Below are 23,835 nucleotides of genomic sequence, written 5' to 3' on the forward strand. Positions count from 1 at the left end.
CTGGACGTAGCGGTACATCCCGCGCCAGAAGTAGCGTTGTCTAATGCGATGGTAGGTTTTGAATACCCCAGAGTGCGCGCACTGTGGATCAGAATGGAAGGATTCACATATCTCCGACCGCAGACTGCGGGGTATCACGAGTAGCCACTGCCGGCCATCGGCGTCGTAGTTGCGTCGGTGTAGGAGGCCGTCACGAATGGCGAAATGGTGAGCTCGACGACGCAAGGCACGCGTGGATGGCGTTGCGGACGGATCAGAGAGCAAGTCGATCAGTTGGGCGATCCAATTATCCTTTTGCTGTTCGGTAGCGATGATGTCAACATCAATGGCAGAAACAACAACGGAGGATACTGAGCAGAGCACGTTAGCTTCAGGCAGAGGGGAGCGCGAGAGGGCGTCGGCGTCAGCATGCTGGCGTCCGTTGCGGTAGAGGACGCGGATGTCGTAGTCTTGTAAGGGAAGAGCCCAACGGGCGAGGCGGCCTGAGGGATCCTTCAATGATGACAGCCAGCATAGTGCATGATGGTCAGTGACGACATCGAATGGGCGACCATACAAATAAGGTCGAAACTTTGTAAGAGCCCAGACGATTGCCAGGCACTCTTTTTCCGTGACGGTGTAGTTTGTCTCGGCTCTTGTGAGCGTACGGCTTGCATATGCCACAACATAATCAGGGAACCCGGGTTTGCGCTGCGCCAGGACAGCGCCGAGGCCTACACCACGGGCGTCCGTGTGCACTTCTGTTGGGGCCGTAGGGTCATAGTGGCGGAGAATGGGAGGAGACGTCAACAAGTGGCGGAGCTTCAAGAACGCGTTGTCGCACTCTGACGACCACGAATTGAGGGGCCCGTTACTTCTGAGGAGCTTCGTCAGCGGTGATATAATCGTGGCGAAGTTTCGTATAAAGCGTCGGAAGTATGAGCACAGGCCCACGAAACTACGCAGTTCTTTGACGGACGCAGGTTTTGGGAATTCGGCCACGGCCCGAAGCTTGGCTGGGTCAGGAAGAATGCCATCCTTGGACACGACGTACCCTAGGATGGTGAGTTGGCGTGCTGCAAAGCGGCACTTCTTCAGATTTAGTTGCAAGCCAGCATTGCTCACACGTGCGAAAACTTCTTTTAGACGTTGGAGATGGGTGGAGAAATCTGGAGCGAAGACAACAACGTCATCGAGGTAACACAAGCACGTGTGCCATTTCAAGTTGCGCAGTACGGTGTCCATCATGCGCTCAAATGTCGCAGGTGCATTACACAGACCAAACGGCATGACGTTGAATTCGTACAAGCCGTCGGGTGTGATGAAGGCAGTCTTTGGTCGAGCGTCATCAGCCAGGGGTACTTGCCAGTACCCCGAGCGCAGATCGAGAGAAGAAAAAAATTGGGCTCCGTGAAGGCTGTCAATTGCGTCGTCGATGCGCGGCAGTGGGTAGACATCCTTGCGAGTGATCTTATTGAGCCGTCTGTAGTCCACACAGAACCGCACAGAACCATCTTTCTTCGCAACAAGAACAACAGGAGACGCCCATGGACTGTCCGAGGGCCGAATGACGTCGCGTCGGAGCATATCGTCAACCTGCTCGTTAATTTGCCGGCGTTCAGCAGGCGACACGCGGTATGGACGTTGCCGTAATGGTGGATGGGCACCAGTGTCAATACGATGCGTAACAGTGGACGCGCGACCGAGAGAACTTCGCCCGACATCCAAAGAAGAACGGTATTCTTGCAACAGGTCCAGAAGCTGGGAACGCTGCACTGACGTAAGGTTGTCATCAATGAATGGGCCAAATACATCAGGAGATGATGGGTCAGAAGTAGAAACAGCACTGATGGTACGTGAATCGGGACAACGCGAGTCTTCGGGTACGTCCAGGACTTGTGCGTCGTCGACTGCTTCCACTCTGGCGAGACATTGCCCTTGAACCAAGGTAACAGTGTACGGGGATGGGTTGGTCACAAAAATAGCGGCGTTGCCTTGGGTGATTTGCACGGTCGCGAAAGGTACTAGCAACCCTTTCCTCCTGGAAGCACGGTAGGATGGCGAAACAAGTGCAATTGTGTCGGAGAGACCGGTGCAGTAGACCGATACGCCCATCGTCGAGCTTGGAGGCACTATAGTATCGTCTTTCACAAGAATCTTGTTCAGTGTCGAGGGACCGTCTTCTGGCGTCAAATGCGAGAAGGGCGAGAGTTCAATTTCGGCGGCGGCACAATGAATGACGGCGTCGTTGCGGGAGAGAAAATCCCATCCCAAGATGACGTCATGAGAGCATGCAGGAATGATGATGAATTGGGCGACATACAGAACGTCCTGAACGACAACGCGAGCTGTGCAGCCTGCTGTAGGATTAATACGATGTGAGCTAGCGGTACGAAGGGACAGTCCAGAAATCGGCGTCGTCACTTTTCGAAGCAAGCGGCAAAGGTTTTCGCTCATAACTGATACCGCAGCTCCAGTGTCAATAAGAGCAGATGCATGAAAACCGTCTACAAGCACGTCAATGAGATTAGATGGGCGGCTCTGAGGGCTTTCACAATGCGATAGCGTCGCAGTCCTTGCCTCTGGGACTGCAACGACTAGTTTTCCCGCTCATGAGCAGAAGAACTTGGCCGCATGGGGGACAGAGACCGACGTCGTGGAGACGGCGACCTTCGAGCAGACGGACCTGGGCGAGACAGTGGCACAGACGGCAGTTCCTCGTTATACGAACGGCTAAGGTGGCCAGCAACAGGAGAAGTGGGAGCCGGCTGTAGTCGAGAGCAATAACGGGCTACGTGACCGGCGTAACCGCAAGCAAAGCAGATGGGCCGGTTGTCGGGTGTGCGCCATCGGTTTGCCGGGGTGGGTCTCGCCCGGAACGGTGTCTGGAAAGGCTGCATGGTGGGCTGAAAATGAGGCTGAGGGGTTGCGCCAACATATGCAGCCGGCATACCCGCTGCAAAGGACGGAGGTCGTGCGGCAGCTTCGGCGTAAGTCACTGATGCAGGCGCTTGAACGACTGGAGGCGGCCTTGCGACCACTTGGGCGTAACTTGGGGGTGCAGGGGCCGGAAGTTGTTGTGGGTGGTACGCAGGCATGACCTCCGCTATTTCCTGCTCAATCGCTCGGCGGATGGGTGGAAGAATGGTAGGGGCCGATTGTTGAGCAGCCGGTGGGTGGGCAAAGGGCAGGAGAGAGAACTGCCTCGCGATTTCCTCACGTATGAAGGACTTGAGATCTGCCAGCAGTGCAGCCTGATCACAGTTCGCTTGCAAGCCTGCAAGCCCTGCATCTCGTGATGTGGAGCGACGGGTCATCGAACGCTGCCGGTGGAGCTCCTCGTAGCTCTGGCACAGCGTGATGACCTCAGCTACTGTGCCGGGCTTTTTGGCAAGCAGCATCGTGAAGGCATCATCGTCAATGCCCTTCATGACGTTCCGGATCTTGTCTGATTCGGACATGCTGTCGTTCGACTTCTTGCACAAGTCCAGGACATCTTCAATGTAACTGGTGAATGACTCACCGGCCTGCTGAGCGCGTTCGCGTAAGCGCTGCTCGGCTTGCAGCTTGCGAACGGCAGAGCGGCCAAAAACGTTGGTGATAGCAGTCTTGAAACCGGACCAGGTTGCAAACTCGGACGCGTGGTTGGTGTACCACAAACTTGCAACGCCCGCAAGGTAGAACACCAAGTTTGTCAACTTGCCGTCCTCGTCCCATTTGTTGGGGACGCTCACGCGCTCGTAAATGGCGAGCCAGTCCTCCACGTCAGTGCCATCGGCGCCCGTGAAGATGGGTGGATCGCGGATCCTGGGGACACCGGGACATGGGGGTGGCATGGGAGGAGGCGTTTGCTGAGAGGCGTCGTGGGACATGGTAGATTGCAGCGTACGTGAGCGTAGTTCCAAGGGCATCGAAGGGGATCGTAGCACTCTCCACCAATTTGTTATGGCGTTTATTAGCCGGCACACAGCGAGTCTACACAATGGCGACAGTAACGGCCAAAACACGGGATCTCCGCGCGAGCGGCGTTCTCTTTGGGCAGACCCACTAGAAGGCACATAAGAGTTCGACCCACTTCAGTGTTCGGCGGCTTCTGTACAATATATATATATATATATATATATATATATATATATAGCAACTTGTCATGAGATGAAGAAAACATCAGGTGCTCATTTGAAAATTTAAACAAGCTGGGTGCAATACTGGTTATTTTGAACGACAATTTCGGCTATTGCTGATGTTTTAAAGGAAGCAGTACTTTCGTGCTCCCCTTGTTCACTTAGGGTTGCAGTGGTCATTAGTTCAACAGCTGGCCTTAAACCCTCTGCTGCATAGTAAAGCACTTGGCTTTGTCCAATACATCAGTGCTTTTTTAGCTGAAATGAGTGGTGCTGCCTCGGGAAGAGTTACTTTGACCTCACACTTATGTTTTTGAAAGAGGATGCTCGCTGCCATCTATTCTAAAGATGGGTTGGCGCATGTCTTAATTTTAGCGGAAAGAGAGACAACCAATGCATTCCATTTGAAAGATGTAGGGGCCTGACTGATGTAACTCAGAGGCGTCCAGGACGTTCAACATGGGACACGTGGAACTCATTGCAAAGACAATGGTAAGCTGAAGAAAACATGAGGTGTTCATTTGAAAATTTAGACAAGCTGGGTGCGATGCATGCTGGTTATTTTGAACGACAATTTCGGTCGTATTCCCACTAGTGCCGTTGCACTTGTGGGGAATATGACGTGCGAGGCCTTCGATGGCGTCACAAGATATGTTCGTAGAATTGAAATTAGACCTGCGCTATAATTAGTTATAGAGTTAAAACTCTGCACTTTATCTACTTACAGTGCTCGCTTCAAACGAAGGAAACCAAGTTAGCGCTAATAAATGGTTTGCCCAACTGACATTTATTCAAGTGGGATATCACCGTATATTTCGTTTCATCTTACAGACACACCGAATTCAGTGCTCTCAAATTCATTCTCTTTATTTATCAGATTTGTGTGAAGGAGAATAATTGAATCACAGTACAAAATGAGCACAACCGTCTATATTCTGAAAAAGCGGTCGTAGGGGATTGGTGTTAGTTTGGGTCACAGTACACTGCAGCGTCCCATGCTGTCATGGCATACTCTTTTTTTTTCGAAGGTTTTGGCGGTGTTTTCCAATGTGAACGGCACAGAACGCACTTTGTGTAGCTGTCAATTGATAAGGCCGCACTCCTCTTTTCTCCCACGAACGTGTAAATACGTACTCAGCCACGTCATTAGATAGATAGACCGATAGATAGATAGATCGATAGATAGATTGATAGATAGATAGGTGGACAGACAGACAGACATACAGACAGACAGACAGACAGACAGACAGACAGACAGATAGATAGATAGATGGATGGATAGATAGATAGATAGATAGATAGATAGATAGATAGATAGATAGATAGATAGATAGATAGATAGATAGATAGATAGATAGATAGTGCTTGTCAATCGCCATAGATCCCCCTTTTAAACACTGCATAGGCGAGCCATTGAAGCTGTGATGAATGTTTTCATTGATTAGTTGGCTGCATAAGTTGTCATAAATTTTTATAGCAACTCAGAAAGTTTGAAAGGAGGCGCAGCACGAGTATCAGAGCACGATTTCATTATGTTCCACAAGTGCAACTGTCTTCTGAGTGATCTGAGTTGGTTGTATCGCCTCCTGGCAGAGTGTTCAATAAGACGTTATTCAGTTCATTGATTTGCGAAGTGTATGAGAATAACGCATCACGACGACAATTTATGCCCTGGTAACATTGTCTTGCAGTACAATATACTCTCCTTGTTTCTTTATCAAGTAAAAAATATTTTTCAAGTTGTATCTTAATAGCACCGTCATATAGTGAATAAGGCCGCTGACACTTTAAATGCACGTCTGCAGAAACCTGCGAAGCTGGTTGCTAATTTAATCAGGGGAAAAGCGAAAAAATGGCACACTTTTTATCTCCTAACATGCGTCTTCAGTTGTGTTTCTGGCAAATATATTGTCGTTCTCGAAGAAGAACGGCTATTTGGGCGAGTTGGTTAAATTCTAGCACCTTCGTGCTTGTGCTGCAACCCTTATTACTATGTCGTTCTCGAGCGCGTGCAATATGTTTGTGCCAATATTGTTGTCCTGCTGAACAAATTTTCATGCGACGGTGAGCTGTAAATATACAGAGCGCAGAGAATACGTGATAAAAGACTACGTGCGCACCGTTCCAAGGCCACCGTAGTGCAGTGCGTCTATCCCGTGTGTATACATGAACGGAGGAAGCATGGATGCTGTCGGTACAGTTACATCATTGCTGACACCCGTGTAATAAGGGATGGGACGAGTTTCGTCGTACAACGGGGTCGTTGTGTCCATCCACATGTACTGAGCAGACAGACCCAGAGCCTTTATCCACGTAGGGAACAATGCTTCTATGTCCAGTGGCACATCCGGATAGGGTTCTGAGTAAGAAGATCAACGAAAAAGTTACAGATGTTGAACAAGGAAATCATACAGGTTCACAAACGACAAAATATTATATTCGCAAAAAGTAACCATATTTTTTCCATCTTAGCATGAGACCAGACCAAGCAAAGTATTGTCAGACTGCTCACGGTGTGACTGCTTTTTGAGAGAAGTCAAAATTACCAACTTGACAATAGGCGGTGAACACGCGTATCGAAGTGTTCATTGTGTTCCATCTTAGCATGAGACCGGACCAAAGAAAGTATTGTCAGACTGCTCACGGTGTGACTGCATTTCGATAGAAGTCAAAATTATCAACTTGACAATAGGTGGTGAACACGCGTATCGAAGTGTTCATTGTGTTCCATCTTAGCATTAGACCGGACCAAAAGGAATATTGTCAGAGTGCTCACGGTGTGACTGCTTTTTTAGAGAAGTCAAAATTACCAACTTGACAATAAGCGATGAACACGCGTATCGAAGTGTTCATTGTGTTCCGTCATAGCATGATACCGGACCAAAGAAAGTATTGTAAGACTGCTCATGGTGTGACTGCTTTTTGAGAGAAGTCAAAATTACCAACTTGACAATAAGCGGTGAACACGCGTATCGAAGTTTTCATTGTGTTCCATCATAGCATGCGACCGGACCAAAGAAAGTATTGTCAGACTGCTCACGGTGTGGCTGTTTTTTGAGAGAAGTCAAAATTACCAACTTGACAATAAGCGGTGAACACGCGTATCGAAGTATTCATTGTGTTCATATTTAGGCCTGTAAGACACCCTTTTATTTTTACTTTTTTTCACAATCAGTAAAACTATAGGAGTTGCTGTTACGTATGGTTATAATGGCGCCCGAACTAGCCTATTATAGGAATATACATATTGCGCATATTTATTATATGCGTGTTGTAAGGAACAATAATTCAATGATTGATTCATTATTTCTGAGCACAACTTCAACCGAAAGTAGCAACGCATTGGTGTTTACAGAAACGGGAGTGTAAGTCATGACGTACTTTTAAATCACATGCTAAATGCAACTCCCGTAAGGTGAAAATTCTGAAAGTGCAGAGGACGCCATGATTGTTTAGAATGTCTTGATGCCCACGTCACCATGTTTCGTGGGAAGACATATTGTCTATAAAGTGTGAGGCAGCATACAGTGCCTTGAACAGGGACAGCGCTACAATCGTGTCAGTAATTAAGTATTACATACATTCTGTGACTGGCATGAGACGCTGCTGTGCGCCACTTTGTTCAAGTTTAAAAGCAAAAAACCAACAAATATTTCGCTTATTTTGTCATAGCGTGCGAACAAACAATTGGGAGGCTCAAGTAAAACTCCATTGCTGGTATCGGAACGACGGCACCAAGACATGTTCGGTTATTTGTCAACTCGAATGAAACTTATGAGCCTGTATATTTCGTCGCTTGCAATGAGCATGTTGTTCTACAAACATTGCATGTTATATACACTATTACCGCAGTAGCTTCATTACGCAAATGTTATGCGGAGCCTCACCTGCAGAGGACCTGTTAAGCTTTTGTTCAGGCTATGGGTAGGTAAGATAAACTCAGCTTAGCTTGCAGATACCTACGTTACACATTTTAAACTTAGGTAAACTTAGAGTAGAAAAACTAATCTTAGCATAGATTTATTAGGCTTGGTCAAACCAAGTTGTAATAGGTGATACCAATAAAAGGTATTCAATGCTACTCAATTTTAATAACAACTGGCCTCAGCCACATTTAGCTTAGAAAATTTTAGTTGAACGAGTTTCTCCCGGCCTGATTAAGCTTGGACCAGCCAATCAATACTTATATCTACAGGTAACAAATAATGAGTGAGATAGCGCAGAAACTGTTGCCTTGTGCTAATCCCGAACAAGATGAAGTAGTGTCGCTATAAAGATAAAACTTTTCGTTATGGTGCTATTGTAGGCTAAGCAAATCCGTACTTCAACAAGTTATTATTGATTAAATTTACAATGCTTAGCAAGGGGGCTGTGTTTAGTTATAAAAAATCTGTTCACTTTTACGAAAAATAAGACTACGTAACCAGTTAGATGAAGGCGCGTGTGCACGCTAAGCTGCCCTGAAATATGCCGGATTAAGCTTCCCTTGAACAGTTAAGCACCTTGAAATTGCCTAGCTAGTTTTATGACTGAGTAGGGTCAGGTTAAGTCAGTTGGGGTAGCCTCGAATATATTACTCCGGAGAGGCACAACCAACACATCTTTAACAAACCCGCGCGAATTTATACATAGTGAATTCCCACTAAAATTATACAAATCTGTCAAATACCAACACGCACTTGGCCATGCCATGTACTCTATGACACGACTCATGTTATGAGTGGTCAATAACGTTATGAATTTGTTTTTATTATGACTTGACATTTTTGGTGAAGGTGAAGTAACTAAAGAGTTTGCCAAATCGCTATAATTGAGTAGTGTTTAACGGGACGTACATACATCGGGAGCCTAATTTTTCTGGGAACAGTAACTTACGCACGTCATATATCTCTCATAAATTTGAGTATTCATCACAGTCATAAAAAATGAATTGTCCATTCGCCCGCTCACTATGCTGCCTGTGAATGGGAAGCATTATTTCATCATGTTAAGATGAAGGGGCGTTGTAACAACGAGAGCTCTCGAGAAGAAGCTTTGGTCATTAAGATGGAGGGTGATATCTGTGTAAGTGATGCCAGTTGTGACCTTACGACGCAGAATGGATAATGTGCGTTAGGAGTTTCTCTGTTTGTGCTCATCTGCGCAATTTCGTTCGGAGGACCAAAAGACCAATGACGTTCTCCAGACAATGAAACAGTATTTGGCGTTTTTGACGTTCGTGTTTTCTTTGCGATGTTCCATTGAAATACTTCGCAATGATATGCCTGCTAAAATGAACGAACTAGTCTCTCAACACGTTCTTATCAATAAAACAGCTGCTACAGCGTCACGAACAGTTGATGTTACAGTACGCACCTGGCATGCATTACACTATTTTCGTCCTAAGAGTTTTGTTTTTACAAGATATGCCAGCTCACTGCAGTAGGCACCAACTTGATAACACAAATGCTATTTGAATGCAATTTGGTATACATGAAGCAACCGGGAGCCATCTATTTAGTAAAGAAATTGCTTGAGCCCCATGAGCGATAAGTGTCCGTTCTAACACTAAAGACATCCTTGACATGATTTCCATGTTATCACCAGTCAGTTTCTGTCGCCATACAATTATGTCATCAAATGCGAATTTCGGTGTTTATCAGGTTAATGAAGTGACCAAGAGATCAAGAAGACCTGTGCGTTCAGTTACATAAAGAAAAAAATTTTTAAATGCCCATGATTCACCATATTGACTTCGTCTTCAATGATGAATGCCTAACCTGTTGACTACCAGAAAATGATGCGCACGCCCTGTAATGAGCAGGAATGAATTCCAAAAAATATCAGCGCATATTACTAAAAGACACATGCACCGGTGGAAGTGCAGAAAGAGCCGGGTGGAAGCAGAAGAGAAATCAGCAAGCCACTGCTCTGAATGCTCGCTGTTTTGCCGAGGTCAAGCACAGCAAGATAGAACGCACTCTTCCTAACCCTCATCTTAGCAGCTGTTTGTGCCCTCACATCACAAAAAAAAGCCGGCCACGCCTAGACTTAGCAAGAATATTGTCCGATTTTAGGGTTATAAAGAAGAACAATAACACAATTGTAGGACAAGAGACAGTACTGACGTCGAAAGAATGGTAAAACTAATGACTATATTATTCAGTGATGAAGCATTATTATTATTATAATGTGAAGTTTCGCGTCTCGAAAGCACGCGATTATTTAGCGAGAAGCCGTTGTGGAGGGCTCCAAAACTTTTGACCATCAAGTGTTATTTAACGTGCACTGAAATAGCATACTGTGCGGGGACTCCAGCATTTCGTCTCCACGAAAATGCAACCGTCGCTACTGAAATCGCACGCGTGACTTTCATACTAAGGCAGCAATGGAAGATGGTGGCGAAATGCCAGAGTGAGAGTCGACAAACTCAATAATCAACGAAATATTTTCAAAGAAGCAGCTACAATATGGAGATCAACTTCACATCTAAAACAGGGCTTTCTGGTCTAATGGGCTGCAAAGGAGCAAGTTACAGAAGCAGTAAGTGACATCAGAAAATACATTGTCAAATCGTTTGAGCCAGCAGTAAAGAAAGGCAGCTCCGTTCAAAAAGAAACCAAGGCATACTGAAAAAGCAAATAAATAAATACCAATCCTTCAAAGGACAGCTATATTGGAAACAAATTCTGCACTGAGCAATACAGTTCCAAAATAAATATTCTTTTTAGTAATGAATTACTGACGAGCAAGTTTAGTTCCATAAGTAAGTCGAAAAAACATGAAACTTTGATACGACATACGCCAAGTGGCAAATCCGATGATAATGATGTAGAAGCAGCAGATGTGATTAGAGAAGGTCCATAATTTATTGCGAAAAAGTAGTGCCTCACAACAACAGTTGGATTGAGTAGATATGCCAAGGTTATGCTAATACACAAGGAAGAAAACAAACTAAATAAGGAATTACAGGCCCACGCGTTAGCTTGTGGTGATATTCGAAATATTTACAAAGGTATTTTGAAACAGTGTAACAGTAACACATAACTTCATTCAACAAGGAACAAAATCCGGTTTCAGGAGAGGCTACTCTACGATGAATTGCATTTCACTGATAAATCAAATAACGTGGAAAACAGAGGCATGCAAGGAGCACCTTCGCAGTCAAAAAGAACAAACACATGTAGTTTTTACTCAACGAAATAAAACTTTGATCAATACTATTCAATATGTTAAATGAACTGCCGTAACTTCAGTACAGCTCTTCCTCTCTTGATTAGCGTAGATCAAAGAAAAAGCAAGCTTGGCAATGGCTGAAAAAATCATAAAGTGGCACAAAGTTACTTTGACCTCAGTTTGTTCACCGGCTTTATTTGAATGTGGCAAGTGAACAGTTTTTTCTAGGCAACATGATTGCATCGAAGCCGCTGGTATTATCAAAAACTAGCATAAATGTACGACTGCTGCTTAAACAACGATGAGAGAGGACAAGCATAGCGAAAATGCTGGGAAAACTCCGTGCCCTACTAGATAAACAGGGGCCCCGCCACGGTGGTCTAGTAGCTAACGTACTCGGCTGCTGGCCCGCAGGTCGCGGGATCAAATCCCGGCTGTGGCGGCTGCAATTCCGATAGAGGCGGAAATGTTGTAGGCCCGTGTACTCAGATTTGGGTGCACGTTAAAGAACCCCAGGTGGTCACAATTTCCGGAGCCCTCCACTACGGCGTCTCTCATAATGAAATAGTGGTTTTGGGACGTTAAACCCCACAAATCAATCAATCAATCTAGATGAACAGGGTAACGGGCACTCTTTCCTCACCTCCCCCCTTCCCCGCCATTCTGCCTCTTCCCTCAGCAGACACGCTCATGTTCCTATAGTGCATTAAAGACACGCGTTTTTATCAATACTCACTGTAAAGAGCTTCGACGAAGTTAGGATCTAAGCGCTTCCCGGCACTTCCCACGTAGGACACCATGTCTTTAATCTTCTTTTTAGCCGCTTGTCGAAAGTCGGTGCTGAGCCAGGCTGAATATTGCAGGGTCCTCAGGTAGGCTTCACGGATTTCGTCCGCCATGCTATTCGCCTTTCCTATCGTGTACGGCTGAACCTCTGTTGACGAAAGGATCATATAGGCAAGCCATTGAGACAAACCATTATTTATTTTAGTATGGTGCCCAACCACGTTGATGTCTCTCATTGTTTTTCCGTCTCTTGCAGTGAAATTGCGTTGAAGGGTACAATTTGAAAATAAAGTTCACGCTATAAGGATGAGAAACTAGTTGAAACAACGACTCTGTGACATATTTACCGAAATGTCACTTAAGTGAATAGTTTTGTCAACTGGCCAGATATAATTGCCTCTAGGTGACTGACACCATTATGACTGCTGCTGCAGACCCAATGATGCTTGTGACAGCAGTCAGCCAGCATAACTACCATTATTTATTCGTTTTATTACCCATAAAATTTTGAACTTTTCATCTAGAATATTCAGCGATAAATCATCTTTTAGTAACAAAAAAAGCAAGAAGCAACCTGTATATCTGATCAAAGTTTGAGGCGCTGGAGGAAGTTTTAGATTCTTAGAGACATATGCAGCTTGACTAGTTCATTCAAAAACATTGTTTTGTAACGCACATGGATTGTTGCAGTGTCCTTTCCTGACCGCTGTCTGTGTAGTCGAGAAAGCAAGAAATATTTCGCAAGTACTAACCTTTAGGGCAGAAACATTGAGACAAATATATAGAGTGCAGAGATTGTTAAATTTGACGCAGCTGGGATGGAACGGGAATATAAGCATTACATTAAGGACACGTATTCTGCTCTTACATGTTAGTTTTTTCTAACATGTAAACTTCCTACTTCCTACTCAAAACTGTAAATGTATCCACAAAATCCCGGGTTGTAGCGCTTGTGAAAGTTCCCAATGTTTTGTTAATATAGTTGACAAACCGTTCCAAATCTCTTAGTTGATATATATGGTGTCTATAATACCAAGATAGTACGTAATGAAATTGTGTTCGTTTTTTGCACTATACGAACGGTATACGTGAGGGAGCTTGAAGATGATGAAATTCAGTAAAATCAGTTTGCCCTTTGAAACACTACCGTAATTGATTTTCGCACTGCAAAACAGTGTTTGATGTCATATTATGATGTTGGTTGTTTGAAGCGTCCAATATTAGACAATGACCAATATTAGCGTCCAATATTAGACGACATCGAAAAGTTGTGTATCGCGAGAACAAAAACCCGCTCTTCGACATTTTAGGCACTGTAACTAAGAACGATTAGACGGGCTCTTAGGGTAAAATAAATAGCAGTTATTTACCTTCCCATAATTTCCTTTAAATATACTAAGCCCTTGTTTCCTAATATAAGACATGGCCCCAATATTCTGGTATACAGATGATGTGCACAAAACACATTATATTTTTGTTATTGGGGCGGCAGTAAAACCATACGAACAAAGAACGAAAAAATTTCAATCAAAGTTTCATGTTTACACTTTCTGCCGAAACAACCGGGCATAATGGCACAAGGGTACGAAGATAGTTTTTTTGTATTTTATTGACATTTGTCCAACGAAGAAAGCTGAAACTGTGTATTTACACGGATATTTTAGGTAGGCGTCATCATTATACTGTGTTTTCAAAGCGTGTACGTTTAAAAACCCCGGGTGGTCGAAATATCCGGAGTCCTTCAATGCGGCGTCTCTCATAATCATAGGGTGATTTCGGACGATCCACCTCACATTTCTATCAATCATCAATGTTTTCAAACACTTTCTGGCATACCAAGCACCTTGGCTTATTCGCGACGTACCTTACTAAGGCAATAAAAAATGGAAGATCCCACGTGCAGTGGGAATTGATTATATCCGAATCACGAGTGAGGAAGGGTGATATATAACTTAAAAATCAGCCAACGTTAACAGGTGGAGGTAAATTATGCCGTACATGACTGCCATGTCATGATTATCATATTTGGATGCTTCATTTACCTTTGTCGTCTGTTAACGTCACCTGATACCAACATTGGTATATATTGAGCTAGCCAAACGGCCACAAACGTGCTATGAGCGTAGCATTAGTCATTTTTACATAAAATTCATATCATTATTGTCATATTTGGACGTGTCCATTGCATTCACTGTCCATTCACGTCACGTAATACCAAATTTGATGAATGTGGAACTAGTGAAACAACCGCGAAAGGCTATGGGTGTATATGTAGTCATGTTTTACATAAAATACAAGGTTTGATTGTCAGGTGTAGACGTGTCATTTACCTTCGTCGTCTATTCACTTCCCGTCATACCAAATTTCGTTCATGTGGAGCTAGGGCAACAGCGGCGAGCGCGGCATGAAAGGCCCAATATGCTCCGACGCAACGTTGACGCACACGCAGGCTGGGTGGCGAGCACTTATAGTGTGAAGCCAGGAAAGACCGGCGCCACCAGCGTCCGCTGGCGCAGCGTGGTGGCCGCCGGCGCGAAATGCGACATGCTGCATTTCGCGCCGACGACGTTACATAGACAGAACCGCACCTGCCTCTTTTCGTGACGGAGGGTCACTGTGTGCGCTCAGACGCGCATGCGTCAAAGCAACGCAGCGCGGCGCAAGCCTTCGAGTATATGGCATGCATATCAACAATGAAGGTCAGTTTGCAGATTGACTGACCTCTACTAGGGTGATATTGGCACCTGGCGTGGCATCGCCGGCGTAACGCGTGAAAAGAAACGCCGGCGCGCACGCACGCCGGCTCACGACGAAATGCATAGGTGCCTTGAGTGTGGCATTTTTTAATGTTCTTACACGACATGTATCTCATGATTATCAAGTTTGCACTAGTCAGATTCTTTAGTCATCCATTCACGTTGTGTAATACAAAACTTTGGCATATGTGGAGGTAGCGAAACGACCGCGAACGCTTCATGAGTGTGGAACGTAGTCATGTTGGTAAATGACACGATTGTGATGATTCTCATGTTTGGATTTGTCATTTACCTATGTCGTCCTTTCACGTCATGTAATACAAAGTTTGGTACATGTGAAGCTACATGTGAAGCTCATTATCGTAGCCTATAGTAATGTTTGTACATAACACGAATCTCATGATAATCGTGTTTGCACCAGGCCACATACCTTCGTCATCCATACACGTCCTGTTATACCGAATTTGGTTCATGAGAAGATAGCGAAACAGCTGCAAGCGCATCATGAGCATGGCATGTAGTCATGTTGTTACTTGACACGCATCTCATGATTATCAAGTTCGCACCAGTCACATACCTTCATCACCCATTCACTTCCCGTAATACCAAATTTGGTATTTGCAAAGCTGGTGAAACGACTATGAGCACATCATAAGTTTGGCATGTAGTCATGTTACATGGCACGCATGTCATGATTTCGATGTTAGGGTCTGTCGCTGGTGTTCGCCTTGCAGTCGTGTCATAACATACCAGTTTTACAACATATCATGTGAATGAAACCACCGCAAGAGCAGCAAGACCACAACATGTAAATCGGGACATTTATGGTATGATTGTCATGATTTCCATGTTATGACTAGTCAGTTATATTCTTCATGCAGTCATGTTATATCATACCAAGTTTGGTATCGATACCATTATCTAAACGGCCAGGAAAGCTAAAAGTCGTAGTCGGATAGATAGATAGATAGATAGATAGATAGATAGATAGATAGATAGATAGATAGATAGATCAATAGATCGATAGATAGATAAATAGATAGATAGATAGATAAATAGATAGATAGATAGATAGATAGATAGATAGATAGATAGATAGATAGATAGATAGATAGATAGATAGATAGATAGATAGATAGATAGATAGATAGATAGATAGATAGATAGATAGATAGATAGATAGATAGATAGATACGCTCAAAGTCACCGAAGTTTACAAAGAAATGCTTCGCATTTAAAATTTTCTTCAATTAGTGTCGCTTCAACAGAAAGCTAAAAGACTGATCTGTTACGGTTACTTCGTTTTCTAATTTTCACGTTAGCTACAGCTCGTCTCTCCAACCACGACGAAACGCTGAATTGAGCGTGCTCACGTTGGATGCCTGATCAGCAGTCGATATATGGTGGGTGCTCACTGACACCACTCTGACTCACGCAGCAGATCATGGCTTTCGCGGTGTAGTTATGTAAGGTTTTAAGAGCCCACTTCGTCGATGATAGAAGGACGGTGCTCACGTGAACGCCACTAACAGTGCACAGCAGAGTATACTCACCTGACACCAAGAATGGACTGATGACCGCCAGACCCATGACATTTCTGACGTGCTCGTAACAGGCTTCACTGGCAGGCCTATCACCAAGAAAGAAGTAGGGGTCGGTGAACCGGACCAGGTGCGAGAAAAATTTCCAAGCGATCAGATATCGAAGCTTGTCTTCGCCCATATTTTTGTAGATTTTCTTGAGAATCATAATTGCAGCTTCCTTGTAGTAAATGTAGTCTGAAGAAGTGTAGGTGTTATTGGTGTACAGCGAAATGAAGGCGCTCCAATACTCTGAAAACAATGCAGGTGCAGACAAGGCAAACGTTCAATTATTGTGTCAGTGTCGTGCTCTCGTTTCTAAGTCTTGCAATGCGCTTCATATACATCATTCGATGGTTCCCCAGGGTATAGTATATGAATACTTGCGCAATTTTACGTTCAATTTTAACTTGAACTGAAGATATGTGTGGTTTGGTCAGTAATGTAAATTACGTTAGTATCACAGCGGGCTTTGGCAAGGAGTGTTTGTGTCCTCCATTGTATTTCTTAGGTAAGATTGTAGTTTCTTGACAGCTAAGTAGAATGCACTTTTTATGAAACGAACTCTGACATCTGATACGCCTATACAGCTCTCCCAAGGGTTTCTAATAAAAAGTGTTTGCATGATTTCTTGAGCCCTAACATCCGTATTTATAAACATAAAAGTTTTTTTATAAAGAACAGGCGTTAACTTGAGAACCTTACAGTGGACAGCTAAATGGGTCTCATATTTGGCAGTAAATGTATTAAAAGGCACTAAAAGGCAGCTATTTAGGCAGCGGGACATCTCTCCTATTCAAACTCGCCCACATGCCATTGGGATATTATATAAACAATGGAAGCGCATGGAACAAACTGGTCATTGTGTAATATGCTACATTACCCTTTTCAGGAGGTATTTGATTTTATAAAGTTTATTGGAAACAGCAGCCAAATCTTTCCAAGTTTGTTAGGGGTGCTTAGGACCACGTGTATACGCTCTAGTTTGCGCCGACTTCTTTTAGACTTGGGCGCAGTGACGTTTTTAAAGACGATAGTCTTTCTTGGGAACCTTCGACGCAAAAACTTTGGTCTGTCTGTCTGTACCTTTGTTTATTTGTCCACCTTTACCGCGAACCAGGTACTTTAAACAGCCCCAGCCAACACCCCGAACAGCCGACTCCATCCGCAGCGCCCACCAATGTTGCTTAAGGTACAGCGTTTATTTGTGTGTGATTGTCAATTAAAAAGCATATATTGCGCATATCTGTGGTACCATAACAACATGTATACATTCTGCATCTGCGTCTTTTACTAAAAAAGGTGTATGTAAATATTTCTAACGACCGTAGCGATAATAACGCTGCGTGAACCATGCAACGCTTGCACGAACAAGCGAGTGTTTCCAACGGTTTGCTAAGACGACATTGTCGTAGCACCTACACGTCGCTTTGTGTTTTACATCTTATCACCTCTGATGCGGGAGCGCACGCCCGTCTCAAGGCCATGCGCTTTGTTAAAAAGAAAACTGCCAGATGGCGCTCATGTCTCACGTACGACGTGACGTGATGCGCTCATTTGCGTCCGCTGCACGCTCGAGGCACTAATGCAGCGCCTCCGAGATACCAATCACCAATTTTCTTGCGAAGAGCACCAAACAAATGTTTTGCTCACTTTCTCCACACGCAAGACTGTCGTGTTTAGACGACATTTGCAGACTACATGCAGATACGGGGACAATTTTTTTTTATCTAGATGGTTCGACACAACTTTTAACTTGACCTGTTTTAAAAGCTTTTCACATTTTCAAAGTCTAAGGTCCGAAGGCAGAAATCCACAGTCTGTTTAAATGTAGGGAAATGCTAGGGTTCATGAGGTGCCTACATATTTTCGTTGGAGCTGCGCGGAAGCAAGAACGTGCAATGCCATCTCTAACTGTTTTAGAGTGTGATGACTTACCAAGAGGGCGACAAAAAATGGTACTTTTGTGGTGATACTGGTGAACTACAATTTGCGACTACAGAAGACCCTCAGTAAATGCAAATCTGTTAAAGAGAACAGCTGCTTAAGAGGAACAAGTGCCTCTAACACAATTAATTTTCTACTTCCATTTTGCAGCCTTATTCTTCTTTCAGTAAACGAAACCCCTGTTAATTTGAACAGATTTTCCTAGTTCTTTCAGGTTTCTTTGAATGATAGTCTACTATAATGAATCCGCAAAGCCACACAAGAGAACTATCGTGCGTTGTGCATACGATGCGAAGAATTGCCTCTTCCGGGCAGAAAATAAGCTTCTTTCGTTGTGATCTTGATGAGCTTTTGTTAATCGACGCAAAAGTACAGTGCACCAATTTATTTTTTAATAACACAACTGAGAAAACCAAGGAGCAGGTCGATGGCAAGAGAACGTTGTCTCTGGGTATCTGCTGGACTTGTAGACGTGTAGCGTCTTGTTCTTTTTACCAGCACCTTGTAGACACGTTATCTAACGAGTACTTTTGTGGGTTGGGAGAAGAGGTGTCTGGTTAAATTGGGACGCTGCGACAGAACAATCTGGAAATGAACTTAGCATTTTAAATACTTTTATTGCCCCACGTGTGTAATAGTTCAGTACATATTAGTCAAGCTAGAGGCAACTGGATGTGTTAAATGATTTTTGATTGCACTGGCTACCATGGAGTTTATGTAGTCTAAGTATTGTTAAGAATTACCAATAGCTATTTTCACGTTCACGATCAATAGCTATCTTTAGCAATAGGTATCCTCATCTTTTACATCACCAAGTCATTTATTTACAGGCGCTTGAACCAAAAAAGTATACTTGTTACAGTTATGCCATCACTTTTTTTGTATTCTGGTTAATGGTATCTTGTAACGTTCGCGAAAAATCAGGGTATACAGCTCACGCAATGGGCACGCAGAGACAATAGCATTCCTTGTTACCAATAATTTTGTGAAGGACAAATCACGTCGAAATAATAAATGCGCCTTATGGTTCTACCATAACCCTGATTTGATTTGTGTATATCATCGCATAAACACTCTCTAGGCCGAGCTGTTCGTTATTTACATTTATTTGCGGAAACGTTCGAGGCACTTTGAGATAGCTACTGTGTGACCCAATAATGTGCTGATCATCTACTGCTTCTTGACTTCTACTGTGTAGCTAATCACTCTGCCCAAAAAGACCATCATGGTTCAGTGATTAAGATGCCCTGAGTATTCCCGCATCTTTACGTACCAAGAATAACTGCATTAGGTGCCATTGGCAGACTTATGGACAATAAAGGTTTTGTTACTTAAAGCGGACATAGTTAAGAAATGACTTCCTACCTGAAGTAACGTACGGTTCCGTAACGCTGCCGAAGTTGTTCAGACGAATCGGCTCGAATCCTTGGTCACTATATGTTGTGTATTCAAAATAATCAACTGCGCAAGGAATAAAAAAACATGATGTAGTGTTCCAAAAACACAACTCATATACTTTGACTTTTGCGAGAGGCACACAACGTCCACCTGAGAATACGATACAATTCATATAAATGTATCGGCAAGAGCACCGACACAGCTTTAAAAAAATCACAGCACAACAACAATCCGTCCATCCGTCCATTCGGCCAAATGGACACACGGACGGACGAATGGGAGCATACACGAACTCATGGGTGCTTGGAGAGACGCACGGGCGGATGGACAGAAGTACAGACGCACAGACGAAGAGACAGACCAACTCACGGATGAACACACGGCTGGACGGAACCATGGACACACAGACAGACGCAAGGACGCATGGACGGAGAGACGAAAGCAGGGATGTACAGACAGACGAACAGAGGTGCATTAGAAGGGAATGCGATGTTCGCGTTCCCTTCTAATGCACTTCTAAAAAAGATTGCCCGCAGCTTCCCTCGGGGGAACACTGAGGAGGATGCGGAGCATATAATTGGTTAATGGGGTGTTAAAGTGCGACTTACTTGGGTCGATGGCTAAATTGGTTAACGTGGTTGTGAAATGGGGTGTTAAATTGCGACTTACTTGGGTCGATGGCTAAATTGGTTAACGTGGTTGTAGGAGGGGGTGTTAAATGAGTGAACACGTACACACGTATGCGAAAGGGCGACGCTGGTCGAAGGGACGTCGATCATTGTGTTTGTGGATTCGTTGGAATTCATTTCACCGCGACCTTGGACGTCGACGCGCCGTACAAACCAACCGACGAGCGCCAACTGAGCGAGCGAGCGCCGACCTTGAGTATATATACAGCGCGACGGCGCATGCACTGTCAGCTGTTGAATGTTCTCGAAGCGCGACGGCGCGTCCACTGCGCGTCCACTGGAGAATCGTGCGCGTCCACTGGAGAATCAGGAGAATTGTAGATTGTTCTCGAAGGGGAGAAGCGCGCGCGGCACAGATGGTGGGTGACGGTGCATGCGCGCGTCAGCTGTCGAATGTTCGAGAAGGGGAAGAAGCGCAACGGCGCATGCGCGCACGTCAGCTGCCGATGTTCTCGAAGTGCGACGGCGCAGGCGCGCGTGTCAGCTGCCGATGTTCTCGAAGCGTGACGGCGCATGCGCGATGCATTATACAGCTAGCGAATGTTCGTGAAGAGGAGAAGCGCACGCGGTGTGTAGAGGCGGAAGGGTGCACAGATGATGGAGGAGTGAAGCGCGCGTGGTGTGTAGAGGAGGAAGGGTTGCACAGATGGTGGAAGAAGGAGGAGGAAGCTTGCGGACGGCGCCGCACTACAAGCCTCGAGTATTAAATGCTCCGCATCGAAAAAACGAAAGGGTGCGATTGAAGGCTTTTGCCTTACTATAATTCTGTCTTGCGTACTCCGCAAGCCACAGTTTATGAAGTAACGCAAAGTGCTGGGTGAGAAAGCATGTATTCATGGGGAAGCATAGCACGAGGCAAACGGCACAGAGCAAAAGCACATGTCAGGACCGTACTGGAAACCGAAGTATAAAGGAAAGAAAACTCGCGTCTTATAGTCGACAAGGACATCACTGATAATACCCCTATTGAAAATCTTGGGCTGCTAGATGCTGGTATCGTTGGTGAATGTGGTGTAAATAATACTGCATATGGTGGAAATGATAGCAGATATGGTGGAAGCTGTAGTGGACATAATGGCTGATCACTGCGAGAGTGAACAAATGGTGGCAGATGGTAGTGGTGGTGGCGAGCCAATGGTGGTGACTGTGGCCGATGCCGGCTGATGGTTGCGTTTCAAGACATGTTTGGTGGATGGCTTGGTTAACAAGCTGGATGACGGTGGTATGATGGAATCTTGGTGAATGATGGTGGCATGATGAAAAACCCGATGGCAGTATGAGAAACCATTCAATTATTCGTAGTGTTCTACTCGGGAATGCGCAGAGAAATATGTTTACGGTTGAAAGAAACCAACACCGCTCATTACGCTTTCTAGCATTCTTTTTTTACTGTGGCCTCAACTACGCTTAAATTTTTGTGGTACGTAAATTGTGGCCGCGAATGTTTACATCTCGTGCACTTATGCATCAGTTTGACATGCACATTTTATTGCTTTGTGGTGATAGAAGACTAGATGTGTCATTGTGAGCAGTGACTGTAAATGTGTTACATCTCAACGCAGTTGTCGAGAAAGAAGTTCGCAAATCTCCAGTTCGCAATTTCCCCTTTCAACGGTACACCATAATACAGCGGTCACTTGATGCCGCCACGCTAGAAACGCAACTCTGGCAATTCTTGTAGACCCAATTACTTGTACCGTACTTTTAAGTTAACAAAGTGCGTGCGACGCTAAAAAGCGTAAACTTCTACCTGCGACATACGTCAAGACAAGTCCCAGAGACTTTGACTTTTACCCTTCTGTTCTACCACCATGACTTCAACCAAAAGTTGGGCCTACCGACCGAGCCTGTTCAAGTGTTATCGGCCCTTTGGGTTTTAGAATACACAATTTAGACGAGTAAAAACCACAATAAAGCACATCCATGTCATCATTTACCCTAAATGAAACATTTTTAGAGTGTACAGAGTCCGCGCAAAAAGCAACAAACATCAATGAGACGTGCTGCCAGCACATCCTGCAAACGTATACGCCTCCCGCGACCGACAGCCGCCGGTCGCACTCGCTGGCACTTCTCTGGCTTTTATGCGAAAACTCAGATTGTCCATTCGTATGCTTACTGAAGCAATAATATGATAGCATAATGTTTCCTGCGCATTGCATTATTTTGGCCAAGCTGTTATGTAGTTGTTGCTAACAATAGAGCTACAGCACTGCGCTGGCCCGACTGCGCTGTACGGTGCGCGAAAAACATCTCATTACTCAATCATTTGTGTGGGGCTGTCTGTCAAATGAGCCGAGAGGCGTAATACTCCCGTATTCAAAAACGCTGCTAAACTTTAACGTTATTTGCCACCGACTTCAATGCAGCACAAACGCGTTTTTAACGCGCTGTTTTTAGGCGGTGCCAAGGCAGCACAAACCACAGACTCGTTGAAACGCGCTGCATTGAAGTCAGTTTCAAGTCAAGCTGAAGTCAAGGAACGTTTCTAAACACGGGGTATAAAGCCTGAGCAGATGTCGCCCTTTAGTGAGGGCGAGAAACTAATAATAAACTTGACAGTAACCGCCGGTAAACTGTGCCTGCTCCTCAGTCCTTCGTTTTTTCTTCTTGTGGTTGGGAATTGTAAGAAAAAAAATTGCAAATCACACGTACAGTGGAAATCGATGATATGCGAAGCACAGATGAGGAAGGTTTATATGCCAGTTTAAAATCAGAACAACGTTATGAGGGGTAGGTAAATTATGCCGTACATGACTTCCATGTCATATTTATTACGTTTGGACGTGTCATTTATCTTCATCATCTATTCACGCCACCTGATACCAAATTATGGTATATGTGGAGCTCGCGAAACGGCCGCGAGCTTGCTGAACGTAGCATGTAGTCATGTTTTACGTGACACACATATCATGATCACCATGTGCGGACGTGTCATTTAACTTCGCCGTCTGTTGACGTCATGCAATACTGATTTGGTATATGTGAAGCTAGAGAAACGGCCGCAGGCGCAGCATGAGCGTGACATGTGGTCGTTTTGCTACATGACACGCATCTCATGATTATCATTTTTTCACCAGGCACATACCTTCGTCATTCATTCACGCACTGTAATACCAAATTTGGTATATGTGACGCTAGTTAAACGGCGGTAAGAGCATCATGAAGGGCCCATAATACTGCGACGTAACGTTGACGAGCGCATGCTGGGCGCAGCGATGCTACGCTAGCAAAACGCGAACACTCTATAATCTGACGCCAGGTGGACCAGCGTCCGTCAGTGCACCCCGAACGACAACCGACGCGAAATGTGACATGCATTTCACACCGATGCCATAGAGTAACATAAATATATGCCGATGCGTTACCCAGACGACACTGCGTCTCCCTCTTTTCGTGAAGGAGGGACGCCGGACGCGCTGAA

At 44.7% G+C, this 23,835-nt stretch overlaps 1 protein-coding gene across 1 annotated transcript in view; it reads right to left on the bottom strand.

The window, feature by feature from the left end:
- Positions 1–23,835, bottom strand: part of LOC142803351 (endothelin-converting enzyme 1-like) — a 91,807-nt gene that overhangs the window by 21,618 nt on the left and 46,354 nt on the right. The window contains exons 7-10 of the mRNA XM_075888466.1: positions 19,690–19,785; positions 16,351–16,629; positions 11,992–12,189; positions 6,221–6,459 (exon numbers count right to left, since the gene is read on the bottom strand). Of these exons, the coding sequence (XP_075744581.1) occupies positions 6,221–6,459; positions 11,992–12,189; positions 16,351–16,629; positions 19,690–19,785 (812 nt within the window). The remainder of the gene's footprint in view (positions 1–6,220; positions 6,460–11,991; positions 12,190–16,350; positions 16,630–19,689; positions 19,786–23,835) is intronic.

The sequence above is a fragment of the Rhipicephalus microplus genome, chromosome 3 (assembly GCF_043290135.1).
Source record: "Rhipicephalus microplus isolate Deutch F79 chromosome 3, USDA_Rmic, whole genome shotgun sequence".
Lineage (NCBI taxonomy): Eukaryota > Metazoa > Arthropoda > Arachnida > Ixodida > Ixodidae > Rhipicephalus > Rhipicephalus microplus.